We start from the raw sequence: 14,594 nt of genomic DNA, 5'->3' as shown, positions 1-14,594 counted from the left end.
GGGTTAGCAAATAACTAGCTTATGCTACAATGACAAACCAAGAATGAAGTGTTCAAGCACTCTCTGTTCACCCTCAAGAAATCTTACTCAATCCATCCTTTGATATCCAAATTACTTTTTATTACTCCAATCCAAGTACTTTTCACCCTTCGTTTTCTAGGTCTATGCCAACAAACAGCCTTTTGATCAGTAAATCCTTCTCCAGCCACCACATCCAAAAGAAGTAACAAAAAAAAGGGTAACCACTTATAACAAAAACTAATACTTTAATAACTAGCCAAAGTATACACTAGACTAACCGAGTGAAAAATCTTCTCCTTTACTAACACAACATGATTAAAACAAAAGCTTCACTCTTTTCCCTAGAAAGTGGAAAGAGAATAACAGGATCCTAGGAAAAAAAATCATAAACGCAAAGACTTAATAATTAGCGGAAGCCAATGGAACCAAAAGAACTAGTTCCACCAATATAATAACTTATCTTTACAAGCTTTCATACAAACAAAACTCAGCTTCAATCTTCAAATCTATAGATAATACGAACAAAAAAGTAAATAGAATCGAAGAAAACCGATAATCACCTCTTTGTCGTTATCGTCAAAGATTGCTCCTAGTTCTCAGACAGCTTCGCTTCCTTTTTTCCTGGTTTTGAAAGTGTGCGGTGTGGGTGAGAATGAGACTTCGTCTTTCCTCTCGCTCACCTTTGGTTCTGCAGAGCATAAGCATTATGGGCCAGATATTGGGCCTTCTAAGTGCATGTTCTTTGTTATGTGGGCCGGGCTTCAAGATTCTTTACATTTTTGCAACGAAGATTACGGCCTAGGAACTCTTAAAAAAAATATTTATGGTTAAGATACACTCTAGAAATGCTATTTATTCTTAAAGACATTTAACTTTGACCTTTCTTTTTAAGGAAACCGTTAGAATAAAGTACCTTAAAAATTGTTGCACATAAGGCAAAAATAATATGTACATAATTCAAAAAACATTGTACATTTAAATTCTATAACTAGATGTACATATTTGTTTGAAAATTTACATTGTTTGTATTAAAATGCATATTAATTTTTTAAAATGTACATATCTTCATCACATAAGTTTGTAAGTGGTTTAAAACTAATATTTACTTCTTAACGATAAAGTCACTTGAATAATTAAACTTTTAAAATCCTTTAATTATAAATAATTTTTTAAAGATCCCTATTCTTCATGTGTGTTTGGTGAGACGGTACACATAGCTGTATCGCTAGCGGTCCCGCCTCACCAAACACCAGATTTTTGAGGGCTGTACCGCTCACAAAATGGAGCGGTACCACCCTCCGAGAAAAAAGTCCATTTTGGAGCTTTTCCTTGGACGGTTTAAGTGTAGGTGTGGGACCCATGCCAAAAAGGCATGGGTCTCATGCTTAAAGGCCGCATATTTATATTTTTTAATTTTTTTGTTTGGATCTTAGTTTTATATTAAATACAATATATTTATACTTATATTATATTTGACACAAGTTAATAATAGAATTTTATAAATTAATAATTATAATTATACTTATAAATTAATAATTATACTTTAAGTTAATAATTATACTTAATTAAATAATAAATTAATAATTATACTTATAAGTTAATAGTTATAATTATACTTATAAGTTAATAGTTAATAATCACTCTGTTTAGGTTTATAGAGTGAGAAAAGTAGAGAGCTAATAGGTTTTTAGTTTTTTTTTTAATTTTTAATTTTTTCCTTTAATTTCAGCCGTTGGTGAGATCCAACGGCTGAGGGTGCAGATGGTAAAATTAAAAAAAAAAACTAAAATTGAGATATACTTATAAATATTATGCTTTTGACTGGGGTTTATTTATAATATAATGTACTTAATTAAATATGGGGTGTAAATAGTGCTCATCTAAAATTTACACAACTTTTGTGCTCACTGAAATGACTCAACTTGGAACTATATAGGCAATTATGATGCTATATATTAATTCTTGAAAAAAATCTTCAAACAGCAACAAGAAGTGGTATTATTCCCGCTCTTCAACTTGAAATAGGCGCTAAAAGTACCAAAATACGTGACTAGGGGCTTTGCATTTCATTCCCATCTTCTACCGCAAGAAATCCCAAAGAGAGAGGAATGAAGACGAGAGGGTCTCGCAAATCGACAGAGCCGATGGCGTCTCCTTTTTCTCCGAAGGAGTCTCCGACAGCTGGCGTACTTGACAATCGCTCATTGTTTATGAACGGCATCAGTAGCAACAAGAAACGCACCTCCGATCCGTCTACAATGTCTCCTTCTCGCAAAACCCTAACCTCTGTCTCCGATCTCAAGGATCTTCTGTCTTCGCGCCTTGACGATCTGAGGAGAAATCTTATCGATCGGTCGCACACAGAGATTCTCAAGGACGTGGAAGCCTCCGACTCTCGCCTCCACAAACGCCTGAAGGTACTTTTCTCCTGTAATTACAGATCGAGCATCTACGACTGAGAGTTGATTCTAGATATTGCCTGTCTTTGCAAGATGTGTTTTGTTACAGAACTATATATCCCTTTGATCGCTGTCAAAATAGAGGAAAGGATTATTAGGTTTTGATCGATGACTAGGTTGCTGTGAAAACCTAAGTCGTCTATTAGGTTGTGTGTGTGTCTCTGAGTGATGTGTTTTGTTACAAGTCGACGTTACTTTGTTTGGTTGCTGTGAAAACAGAGAAAGCAATGTGAAAATTGATGTTTGCGGGTAATCTTTGAGGATTCAAAGTCTAGTAGACGATTAAGGTTAAAAAATAGTTGAATTCCAACTATTCTAAAGCGCTATATGCCTCGATTACGTTCGTTAGGGTTTCTTGTCAACCGGATTATTATAAGAGATTAGTGTTTCAGCACTAAAATATTAGGTGATATTCAATCGTTATTAATTATGTTATTTCATACATGAGTATTTTTCTTTGTGGATAGTTCGCTTTGATAATGTAATGTATTATCTTATCAATCGCTTGAACTAATATTTTCTCTCTCTTTTATTTATTTTTATATCAAATGAAAGCTAAACTATCGGGACTTGAATCTATTGCAATCATAATTGAGACAAATCTATGGTTACCATGCGAATTTATTGTTTTCAATTGAATCTCTGGTACATTTCAATAGTTAAGTGTTAACATCTATTGAAACTACATTGATTACTAAGATGATGAATAACTCAGTATGCACTGATTGTTCTTCGGTTGCTAATTTCCTAGTCAAATCCTTCATGGTGAACCATGTCATGTAGGTTCTATTTCTAAATTGATTCTTTCCAAGCTTTATGTTTACCTTGTTGACAACTTTGATTCTGAATAAATAGTACAAGGCGAATATGTTATTAGGATACTTGTTTAATAGCTAAAACTAATCCGTAGCACATAATTGTTTTAAGAGCTTTAGACAGTTGATGTGTTTTTGTTGGATCATTTCATGGAGGAGTTTTCCTTTTTTTTTAATTGCATAGTTATTGTTATGAAAACTTAATTGAATATAAATCATTAAAGTATAGATAGTTTTTTAATTTGCATGATTAGACAGTCTTTGGGAGTTTGTTTTCTGCTTTATCATTATAAATGATTTATGAATCTGCTGACTAATATGTCACGATTATCATTGGCCTTTTGTTTTGATCTTCTAAATTACATACGGCCCTCTTGTATTATATTGATTGATTTTTTATTTGATTTGCCTATCTTTAGCTCTCTGCCACCACCATAACAAAGATTACTTTAATCCTTTTCATTCTAATATACTTCTTTCAGATAACTCCTTCAGCTTAGTACTTTCACTGGCACAAGATATCTGGTGTCTTAAAAAACTAGTTATGATGGCCATCAAGCCAAGATGCTGGCATGATCCCTTCTAGAACTTGAAAGTTTGTTGAAGTGCTGGAAAGATAAAAGAGCTTTGACTAGTTAATCCCTTTAAGCTCTGCTGTTAGAGTCCCTAAAGTACCACATTTTTAATTCAGTCTATTGGTCCTTTGCTTCATGAACTTGTTTTATTTTTTGGTAAGTTGAGTACTCCATCCAGTAGAAACACTTTCACTTTTGGCTCCTGAAACTTTATGCATTCAATTGTTTCTCCCCTGCCACCTTTGAGCCACTGGCATATCCAGAATTGTATCTTGATGGGGGCTAGCCACCTAATTTCAATTGATTTTATTAAAAAAAAGGTATATATAAAGAATAGCTAGAAGAAAATTTTCATGAGCCTTACTTGAATGCAAAATATACGCGTAAAAAGATTTTTAGGGTAATTGATAGTTATATGGTTCCAACTATCATATTAATCCATGACAATACTAATGGAATAAGTATACTTATGTATTGGTTGCAATTGGCATATGTGGGTGTTAATCATTCTCATGGCAGCCTATGGGCCGCATGTTCATAGATGGGATGGTTCCCAAAATGCCTGTTGTGTGCTGCATATGCAAGATCTCTCAGAATGATACTTTTGCTAATGCTTCCGAATTAAGCATCATGCAAGATGGGAATATCTCTTCACTTGGGCACACCAATGTGCGTCATGCATCCCATGATTCCAAGCTTGTGCAATTGTTAGGCTGAGCATAGGGTGCAAGTTAGTTTGTAGAATGCAACATATTGATTTCTTATATAGTTCATCGCAATAGAGTTAAGAATTATACCTTATATAGATGAAAACGCACACAGCGGGGAAGTAATGTTGTTTTCAACAAAAAGATCTAACAAGGGATATTTTGATTGGTTTTCAGTTTCTTTCCTGTACATCTATGTGACTTGGTTTTTTTCCTCTGTTATTATATGGGCAATTGGGCAGCACCCCATGGTGCCTCTCTTAATGTCAACCTTTTTGCATTCTCAAAAAAGGAATGATAAAAGGGCGGAGTGATTTTGAAAGTAGCTAATTAGTCAGTTTATTGCAAATCAAAAGAGTTGTCCTTTATCTGCGATTGTGTTGCCTTACTTCCTCTAATTGTATACTAAGAAACTTCATTCATTGTCAAATATTACAGATACAGATAAAAGCATCCCAGCAAGTGATGGATGAAACCGAGAAAGAATATAAGAAGATCAATGAGCGGATCAGTGAAACTCAGGAAGCAATAAAGGTATATCAAACACCATAGAAATATCATATCTATCTAGATGCTGCTTCTGATATCGTTTATGTTTGTTCCAGGTTTCATATGCAGAGTTCATGTCAGAGGCACAGATCGCTGCATCTCGTGGTACACTTGTATTCTTTTTCTTTTTCTCAGATCTTTGATATTATAATGATTAATGACTCGAATTTAAAGGGCCTGAACTTTAAATTACTTTTTTAAGTCCATTTTTTCTCAGAAAAGAAAGAAGAATAGGAACCAAAAAAAAAAAAAAAAAACTCTAAAAAAAGAAAATCACAATAGAATAAAATGATCCTTGTCTATTTCATCGAGCATCTCTCTGAGGCAGTACCCAAATCGTTACGCCTTTCGTGCGGGTTGGAACTTTGACTTTCGTGGTGTGATGAACTTTGTAAAGCATAATTGCGAGTCCTGTTGATGAATTACACATGATGTCCTATGTCAGAAGTTGGCTATACCTGTAAGATAACTGAATCTAAACTGCTGCATTCGAAGGGGTTGACAGAGGCATCTTCTTTATTCGATGTAGAATTTTATATCAAATCATTTGTGCATGTCTATAGTCAATTGCTTCCTGTGCAAGATTGGCTGTGCATATTGGCCCATTCTTGGGTGCTTTTATGATTCATTCCGGTTTTAATGATTCAAATCATGCATTTTTTTCTTTAATTTTGACCTTGTCTGGCACAAATAGTTCAAGTATTATGCGGATATAAGCTTCGACTTTTGTTTGTAACATTGTTTATTCTTAATTCAATTTTTTCAGTGTGCAAAACATCCATCACTGAGCTTTCAAAATCTTTTGAGAGGGAAATTGATGGTCTCAGGAAGCGTTTTGGAACTTCTGCAACTTAGAGATATCTCGATCGAGCTACTAACAAAGAAAAATTCCCTAGTAAGTGCTTTCTCTGCTTGATGCTCTCTTCTGCAACTCTCAAATTATGTTGAATTTGTGATATCAGTTGTTAAAAAGTTATTGATTTATATCATCTAGCTCAGCAAAACTAACAGATTTTACTGCAAAAAAGAGTATTTTTGATACTAGGGAGGGGGAAATACCCACAAACAAACCAAAGGATTAAACCTCTACTTGCAATACCCGCCTAGGCCAAGCAACTCCAATAAAATCCTCCCAAAGCAGACCCTGAGTGCCAACAATAGGATGCTGAAGAATCGTTAGCCCATTGCCATGGTTGAGAGACTCAGATGCAAGGAAAATCAGCAACCCGGTTCCTTTCTCTATACACGTGAATTGCTTTCACCTCCCAAGCTTGATGAACAAGCTTCCGGCACACACTAATCAAATTGGAAAGAGAGAGCTTTGGAACACTCTGCTTATTTAGCCAATCCGCAACCATATAGGAATCTGTCTCCAAAATAACTTGGCGAAAACCCTCTTCCCAAGCTAGACGAAGCCCATGAATCGCTGCCCAGAGTTCGGCCTCTATCGATCCACAACTGCCAATATTAGCAAAAAAAACCTTTTAACCATACACCGCGATAGTCTCTTAGCAAACCTCCAGCACCAGCTGCACCATGCTCACCTTTACTACACCCATCAGTATTGAGGGTCACCCATCCTTGAGGAGGAGGAGACCACCCAATCATTTGCAAACCATACATGCCTTTATGTACAAGAACAGATGCATGAAGGCTAAAGGCTTGCTTGATTTCAGCCAAATACCTCTTGATCCACATGAGCTTAGAATCCACCAAGTAGTCCTTATCATTAAAAAACCATGTCATTTCGCCACCTCCATATGCTCCAAATAGCCACGACAAACATAGTGTCCCAGCTAGCCCAAGGTCAGTAACTGAATTCTTACACAAATTATAAGAAAGCCAATCTTGAAAACCCATTAAGTTTTGACAACGGATTTCAACAGGAGGCATTAATAAGTTCCAAATATGCACTGCCATAGGACACCTCCTAAATAAGTGATCCACATCTTCAATCTCACCAGGACAATTTTTGCAAAAAGGAACATCAGTAAATCCTCTTCGGACCCTTTCTGAATTACATAGCAATCGTTGATGTTTAATCATCCAAATAAAGGCCTTGACCCGTTGAGGAGCCTCAATTTTCCAAATAGACCTCCATATCTTATTTGTATTGACCCCCTCATAACCTGTAGCAATGTCATATGCAGTCTTGATTGAAAATTCGCCACTACAAGACTTGCCCCAACATAAAACTATCCACAACATCATCATCTTCTGATAGCATGAAAGCCGCCAACTTTTGTTCAATATGACTAGGAAGGAAATCCTTAAGAGTATGCCAGTTCCAACCAACCCCTCTCCTCCAATAATGACTAATCGGCCTGTACATATCCACCATATTAACATTCTTTAAAGATATATCAAACAGAGGACTATCTCCAATCCAAACATCCAACCAAAAAAGAGTGTCCTTCCCATTGCGCACCATAGCCCTTATACCCTTAGTCAAAATAGGGACAGCTATAATCACTCCACGCCAAAGATTAGAAGCCCCATTTTTACTCTGTAACTTGTCCAGACTAGCATCTGAATGAATGTATTTGTTACTTACCACTTTGGCCCAAAGACTATCCTTTTCATTAATAAGGCGCCATCCTATCTTAGCAAGATAAGAATGGTTCATTTGACACATTCTTTTAATCCCTAGGCCCCCTGCATCTTTCGGTCTCGTCACCTTCTCCCAATTAACAATACTCACCTTTCTCAGCTCCTCATTACCTCCCCACAGGAACCTCCGCACTAATCTTTCAATATTCATACACACCCCCTTCGGTAATAAGGTCGTTTGCATCACATACGATGGGATAGATGTAAGGACTGATTGAGCAAGCACTGCTCGCCCCCGCAAAAGAAAGATATTTCATTTTCCAACCTTGCAATCGAGAGGAAATACGATCCAGAATATAATTATAGTCCCCCATTGTTACTCGGGCCATGAATAGAAGGAGTACCCAAGTACCTCCCTAAATGAGTCGTGAGAGTAAATCCTGACATCTGGGCAAGTTCCTGAGCAACACCAGGGTCCACATTCCTCGAAACAAAAATCTGCGATTTTTTAAGACTAATCTTCTGCCCAGAACCAGCACAGAAAGTTCTAAGACAGTCCTGGACTACATTCATTTGATCAATAGAAGCCTCGGCAAATAACACCAAGTCATCCGCAAAAAATAAATGAGAGAGATTTGGGCCATGTCTGGAAAGTTTAATAGGTACCCAAGCCCCTTGAGAAACCGCTCTGTTAATAATATGACCCAGCCGCTCAATACAGAGAACAAATAAATAAGGAGAAATAGCATCCCCTTGACGAATACCTTCGACTAGGATTAAACCAGTCCAATCTGTGCCCATTCCAAATAACTGCCATCCGAGATGTAGTGACACATTGCATGATATTTCTAACCCAAATATCATCAAGACCCACCTCTGTCAAAGGCATCCTTGTTAATTAGTTGAGAAGTGAATAATTTGCTAGCATATGGCTCTAGCCTCTAAGTGACTTGAGAAGTTCTTAGGGCTAGTTTACTGACTCTACCTAGCTCCCTCCTAAGCCAACCCATTTTCCAGAACCCTACCCTCAGTATCGGATCAACAATAGACATGCATTCGTGTACTTATGTACCTACATGTAGAGACATAATCTAATGGAATGGTACAGACAAGCTTTAGGGCTTGATGGAGCATAACGATGTAAAAATACTTAGGCTTGTGTCTTCTGAAGGTTGTTTTCACTGGTGAGTTTTAGCATGACTGTTTGCATCCTTTAGTTATTTAGTACTTAAATACATTATGCACAATATCTTCTTTTGCAGCTTTAAATTCCCGTAGGTGAACAATTTGTATTTGTTATGACCTTGAACTAAAGGGATTTTGGGTTTGGTTATAAAAAAGTTCATTTGTTTTTTCTAAAGCGATGACATTCTGGATGATGATTAGCGGAAGTGATGAGTAATGGCTATACAGCAACCCATAGGGAAGATGATAAAAAAGAAATTATTTTGGGAAAAGACAAATGGAAATTCAGTGAGTGAAATATTTAAATTATATGAAGTTCTCACAACTAGTTGAACCGTTCATTTTTTGCCATTATTAATTTGTAAATGTGATTCCTATCATGATTTGAGGCTAGTCTGTTGTTGCAATGTCTTCTGATCTAAATTTCCATAACATTGAACTTAAGGGCTCTTGGGTTTGTTTATTAAGAAAATTTCATTTACTTTTTCTGTAGTATGATGCTCTGGATAATTGGCTGACGTTTTCTATTTTTTTTTTGTAGGAAGCCAGTCATGTATAGTATATTCCACAAATAGTAATTTGCATGCTGTCACTACTTTACATGTATTACGGCGTGCTTGGTTGTCCTGAACGAATGTGCGCTTTTCTTTCATGTTGCCTTATTTTGTACAAAAATGATCAGGTCTTAGCCTCAAAGGCTAAGTTCCCCCACCCCATCTGCCTAAGAAAAAAAAAGATAATTGTAGGAAAATCAGAACCCCATCATCATAATTAGAAATGCTCCAATGGATGGACGGATTATAAAACGAGTACATAGACATTTATTTCTTACATTGAAAGGACCTTAGGCCAAGCCGAAAAGTAGTAGTCGGTCGTAGTTGGGTGCATCTTCTGTAGACTAAAATAAACAGGAATAGGCTAAAGTACCAAACAAAATCTATTGGGCTTCAAGGCCTTCTGAGTTTTAACTAATAACTATGAAGTTCTAGTACCATAGGCCTCAATATACAGCGAGAGTAAAGGCCTATTCAAATGGGTCTTGGGCTCAAATTTACTAGGGTAAGTAACCGAACAAAGAAATCATAATCCCAACAATTGAGCCCAATTTTTATATTGGGCCTCACTAAAAAGCCCAATATTTAGCAAGACCAAAAAATCATAGGCCCAAATTAATGGATATAGTGGCCCATACAAGGGCCCAAATAGATCAAGGCCCAATAATAAACCCAGACTTTTCTGGGCCTAAAATAGGGCCCAAAAACATAGGCCCAATATTAGAGCCCAATTACTCAAGCCCAAACAGATCGAAGGCCCAATTGTAAAGCCCAATTTTTTGTGCCTAAAATAGGGCCCAAAAACATAGGCCCAATATTAGAGCCCAATTACTCAAGCCCAAACAGATCGAAGGCCCAATCTTAAGCCCAATAGTAAAGCCCAATTTTTTGCTGGGCGCAAATTAGTGGATATGTGGCCAAACAGAGGCCCAAACAAATCTAGGGCCCATCAATAAAGCCCAACTTTCTGGGCGTAAGCCAAGTCGCCAACATACATCTAGAAGAAAGCCCAATTAACAGCCGGTGTATAACCCAATTTAAATGAGCCTTGGGCCACTTTCGCCCAACGTCTGCCGGCCAATAGCCAGTTTGGTTGCCTATCGCCCAATGTGCGCCGGCGTGCCAATTGTCTAGCTTTAGTGGGTTATGAATCACCCCTTTCGTGGGTTTTGGGCAAAAGGTGACCTCTCAATAAGAGAGGTTCTCAATTTCCAATGACCTCACTTTTTATCTTCTTCAAGTCTTATCTTGAACAGCTGCGAAACCGCAATTTTTCGACAAACGTGGATGGCAATTTCTAGTTCTTTTATTACTTTTTGTTTTCAAATTCCTAAATTTTAAAAATGGTTCTTTTCTTCTTTTGAACAGGCATAACCGTGTTACGGCAATTAAACGCCCTTGTTCCAAAAATTCCTGATGTTCTTCTAGGCATCTCATTTATAGCCCAATCGAAGACCATTTTTCCACCTACCACTTCACATCCAAGATGAGCCGGATGAATTGATGATATCTGGACTAAAGACCAAGTTCCTGTAATCTCTTGCTATGAAACTTACCATTAAACCATCCTCCTTACCGTAGACATCAAAGCCAACCTTCATGATTAGGATAAAGCCGAGTCCCTTGAGCAACTGATTGCAATGGCATTTTCCCCTGGCACCAGAAAACCGACAATGTTCGTCAATACATTGTTTGATAAAATCTTTCATTGCCCCTTCTATTAGTTTCCCCTTCCCTAAAAAATTGCTTTATTTTAAAAAAAAAACACCAGATAATATTGATGACAATTAAATCATCCAGTTCAAAATCACAAAACAAAAGGAACGCCTATTTATTCTACAGGGGAAAGAATGACTTGGATATTTTGAATTACCGGTCTACAAGATTAGACTAGAGATCCGGTGGCCAAACACTCTCCCTTTTGTGTTTGCCCAAAATGACTGATGCTGAATGAAAAAGATCTCTGGATCACATTTAGCTATTTGTGCCAGGTACGTAGATGGGATTTTTTTTTATGATCTCAATCCTTGCAACCAGGGATGCTCTGATAACCAATTACTAGAATATGCCATGTTGAAGTTAGAAATCACTTAATGGAACAACTTCAATTAGACTGTCCTAAAGGTAAACTTTTGACATAGGATGTCAACTACAGAGGGAGACTGAAGGAGGGGGGGGAGGAAGAGGGAGGGGGAGGGGGTGAGGGAGGGCGTGGGGAGGGAGGGAGGGAGGGAGGTATACCACTGAATGGCGTGGATTGTGTCATTTACATTAACTGTGCATATGGAACCCTGTAAAAGAGAAGAACCCAAGTTACTAGCGGAAAGCTACTATTGTGATGGTATGCACACATAAAAAGTTTCATCAAATAATTAAACAAGATAATAGAGGTTTACTGGAAAAGTTGTTGTGGCCCACTTTTTTATAATATTTTCTGTTCAAACTGTCATAGAAAACATGGAGGTGGGCAGCGAATCTAGCCAGCATAATTACTTTTGTCTTAAACAGGAGTCAACATAGAGTTTAGGGTATCGGAGATAGGACGCCACTTGTCTTGTTCGATATCAAATCTCTTCTTACCTCAACCCATTCTCCTTCCGTAAACCCCCTCATCTCTTTCAATTTAAGTCCAGTATTTCTATTGTAATTAAAAATAAGATTTTTGGTCAAATGCGCATATACAAGTATCATGAAACATTTTCCTAGCAATGCATAGGCAACGACAAACACTTCCATTTTCCAACAGGTCTTAAAGCCTAGAGCAAACCGGAACAATTTAAAGAATGTCAATCATTTTCTCCACTAATTGAATAAACTTTTCGTGCATCCTTGTTTAGATTATTCATCATTCATTATTTAAAGTTGAGAATCATAGATTAAAGACAGCTACATTAATAAACTACAAAGAAAGAAAAGAAAAGGCATATCCCTACACCCTACCTCGCTGACCATTTCAAGCTTGCATAGCACTCTTGCAAAACAGTATAACATGAGAAAGTTCGACATCACATCATATGAATGAATATTTAAATTTCAACAACTTACATGCAAGAAGTTGGTTTGAAAATATAATATATCCATTAGGCTTTGATCATTATTATGATGATGATTTGATTTGCAGCCGAACTAATAGTAGTATCATGGCATCACAAATTGCAGATATCCACAACAAAATAACAGAAACACTAGAGTGTAATATTACATTATATGGAGCGGACCTATGTAAAACTTAATTGACAAGGCACATGTGAAATTTCTAATGATTAAACGAAGTAATCAGAGTATGGTACTAAGGCCTCAACCTCTATGTCCAAATCAGAAAGCATAAACACGAAAAGAAAATGGGCATCATGTTCATCATATGGCGCATCCCACTTCATTAATTGTTTGATAAGCAGATCATACTTACAGTTGGGTGATTGGCACACACAATCCATTTCTGCTTATAATCTGAAGTTTATGATCTCATAATGAAGTTCAACATACATATCACATGACGTGGGATTCCTAATGATTTAAGGAATTGTCTAAATCAGAAAGCATAGACAAGAAAAGAAAGCAGGATATCGCGTATATCATGTGATGTGCATCCCTTACCACTTCATGAATTGTGCACTTGTTGACAAGCAATTCATATTTACAATGAGAGATTGATGCACACGTCTGTTTCACTGCATATTTTAGAGATTCCATCTGCACTGCATTCAGATTACAAAAGGGTGAGATCCAACACCAATAAGAAAAGCTGAACAACAAAATGTTCATAAATTGGTGATAACCACATTACTAACCATAAATAAGATCACAAACGAAAAAAAAGAGCCAAAATGCTAAACACCAAATTTTCTTTAGCTAAATTTCAAATTATCTTGATGACAAACTCAAGTCTGGAAACTAAGTTTTGAATGTACACAGAAAAATAATTAAGAAAATATAGTTCTAGGTGGATTAAGGCAATATGTTAGGACATTGAAGCAAATCTTTAATGCAATCATAGCACAAAGAAATATAGTCATTTAAGAGGTAGATCTTACTGCTAATAAATTTAAATATTAAGTAACCAAAAATTTTTTCTCAGAAAGAGTCTTCTGTTTGGCCAATGAGAAATTGCAAGTTAAGGTTATTACAAACTACAATGTGCAGAGAAAGACAGAGAAACCAAACACGACCCATTCCACAAATGCGAGAGTGTGATGAGGCTCCACGACAAGACAACAGACCACAACAGAGACGGATCTGGCAAACTACGTTATGCTGAAAGGGGCATTAGCAGATCGATCAGCAAGAGCGAGACCTATTCTGTGAGATTCGGGAGAAGTATCGTGTCAATAATTTGATTTAAGAATTTCCAGCCAATATATGATGTTATCTTGATTATATTAATCTATCCGCGTATCCGTGCGACTTCACTGAACCGTGAATTATATAATATTCCATTGACGATAAAACACACTTAAAATGACCGAATGAAAAGTAACAATCTAAAAGAAAAGCACACCAAAGCCAATCAAGCAATCAAATAGATCGTAAACAAAGAAGAATTAGGTTTACCTAGCCAGATCCAACGATGATGTTGTTGATAGGTATGAACATCATCTTCACGAAGAACGCGATGAATCCCGTCACCACGAACCCTAAATCTGTACGAAATGTCACCTTCGCGAATTCTACACCATCGCCATGCATAATCGCGTGAACGATTAACAACTACCAAACTTTCGTTAAAAAAAAATCAAAATCGAAAAGTTATTTTCATACCTTTGCGAACGGATTTGTCGCACCTCTTGACGAGACGTTCGCTCTTATTGGCTCACTCTCTGAGCGGATCGAACACTGTGTCTATGGCGTCCATTTTCTCGCTTCATCTTTGATTAAATTTCGAACGTGTTGGACATTTTCTGCTTTGGAACAGAAGGAGCTCATAGAAGAATCAATTTGAAAAATCGGAAACGAAAACTTATACAACTGAGATTTGTCGAATTGAAGGAATTGAGATAAGAATTTCACTTGATGCATCATCTCTGCATACAAGTGTTTTGCTAAATTCTTCCTTCAATCGGACAAATCGCAGTTTTTGAGGGTTTTGTTTTCTTCATCGTAATTCGTAAATTTCGGTTTAGTGGGTTTACACTTTACAGAGAAGGACAGGAAGGTAAAGGAAATAACAAAATTTGGGAGA

At 36.8% G+C, this 14,594-nt stretch overlaps 2 protein-coding genes across 11 annotated transcripts; one reads left to right on the top strand and one right to left on the bottom strand.

Moving 5' to 3' along the window:
- Nucleotides 1–2,027: 2,027 nt before the first annotated feature.
- On the top strand, nt 2,028–10,551 carry LOC119996069. Its single transcript, XM_038842574.1, has 5 exons — nt 2,028–2,438; nt 5,016–5,111; nt 5,183–5,231; nt 5,893–6,021; nt 9,403–10,551. The coding sequence occupies exons 1-4, from the start codon at nt 2,130–2,132 to the stop codon at nt 5,979–5,981; spliced, it is 543 nt and encodes a 180-aa protein (XP_038698502.1). The 5' UTR covers nt 2,028–2,129; the 3' UTR covers nt 5,982–6,021; nt 9,403–10,551.
- A 154-nt stretch (nt 10,552–10,705) lies between these two features.
- LOC119996070 lies at nt 10,706–14,590 on the bottom strand. 10 transcript variants are annotated; one of them, XR_005467790.1, is made up of 6 exons: nt 14,174–14,588; nt 13,967–14,082; nt 13,636–13,714; nt 13,013–13,113; nt 11,657–11,706; nt 10,706–11,068 (listed from the first exon to the last, which is right to left on the bottom strand). XR_005467790.1 is itself a non-coding variant. In XM_038842575.1 (6 exons), exons 3-6 carry the CDS (start codon nt 13,586–13,588, stop codon nt 10,891–10,893), a joined length of 375 nt encoding a protein of 124 aa, XP_038698503.1. In that variant the 5' UTR covers nt 13,589–13,714; nt 13,967–14,082; nt 14,174–14,583; the 3' UTR covers nt 10,706–10,890. The 10 variants fall into 10 exon arrangements, 3 of the variants coding, with proteins under 3 accessions (XP_038698503.1, XP_038698504.1, XP_038698505.1); XR_005467788.1 differs by lacking the exon at nt 13,636–13,714 and adding an exon at nt 12,825–12,922 and having other exon boundaries at nt 14,174–14,586; XM_038842575.1 differs by having other exon boundaries at nt 13,543–13,714; nt 14,174–14,583.
- Between the last annotated feature and the right edge of the window lie 4 nt (nt 14,591–14,594).

This window comes from Tripterygium wilfordii, chromosome 4 (assembly GCF_013401445.1).
Source record: "Tripterygium wilfordii isolate XIE 37 chromosome 4, ASM1340144v1, whole genome shotgun sequence".
Classification (NCBI taxonomy): domain Eukaryota; kingdom Viridiplantae; phylum Streptophyta; class Magnoliopsida; order Celastrales; family Celastraceae; genus Tripterygium; species Tripterygium wilfordii.
This window is presented reverse-complemented; position numbering and strand designations above follow the sequence as displayed.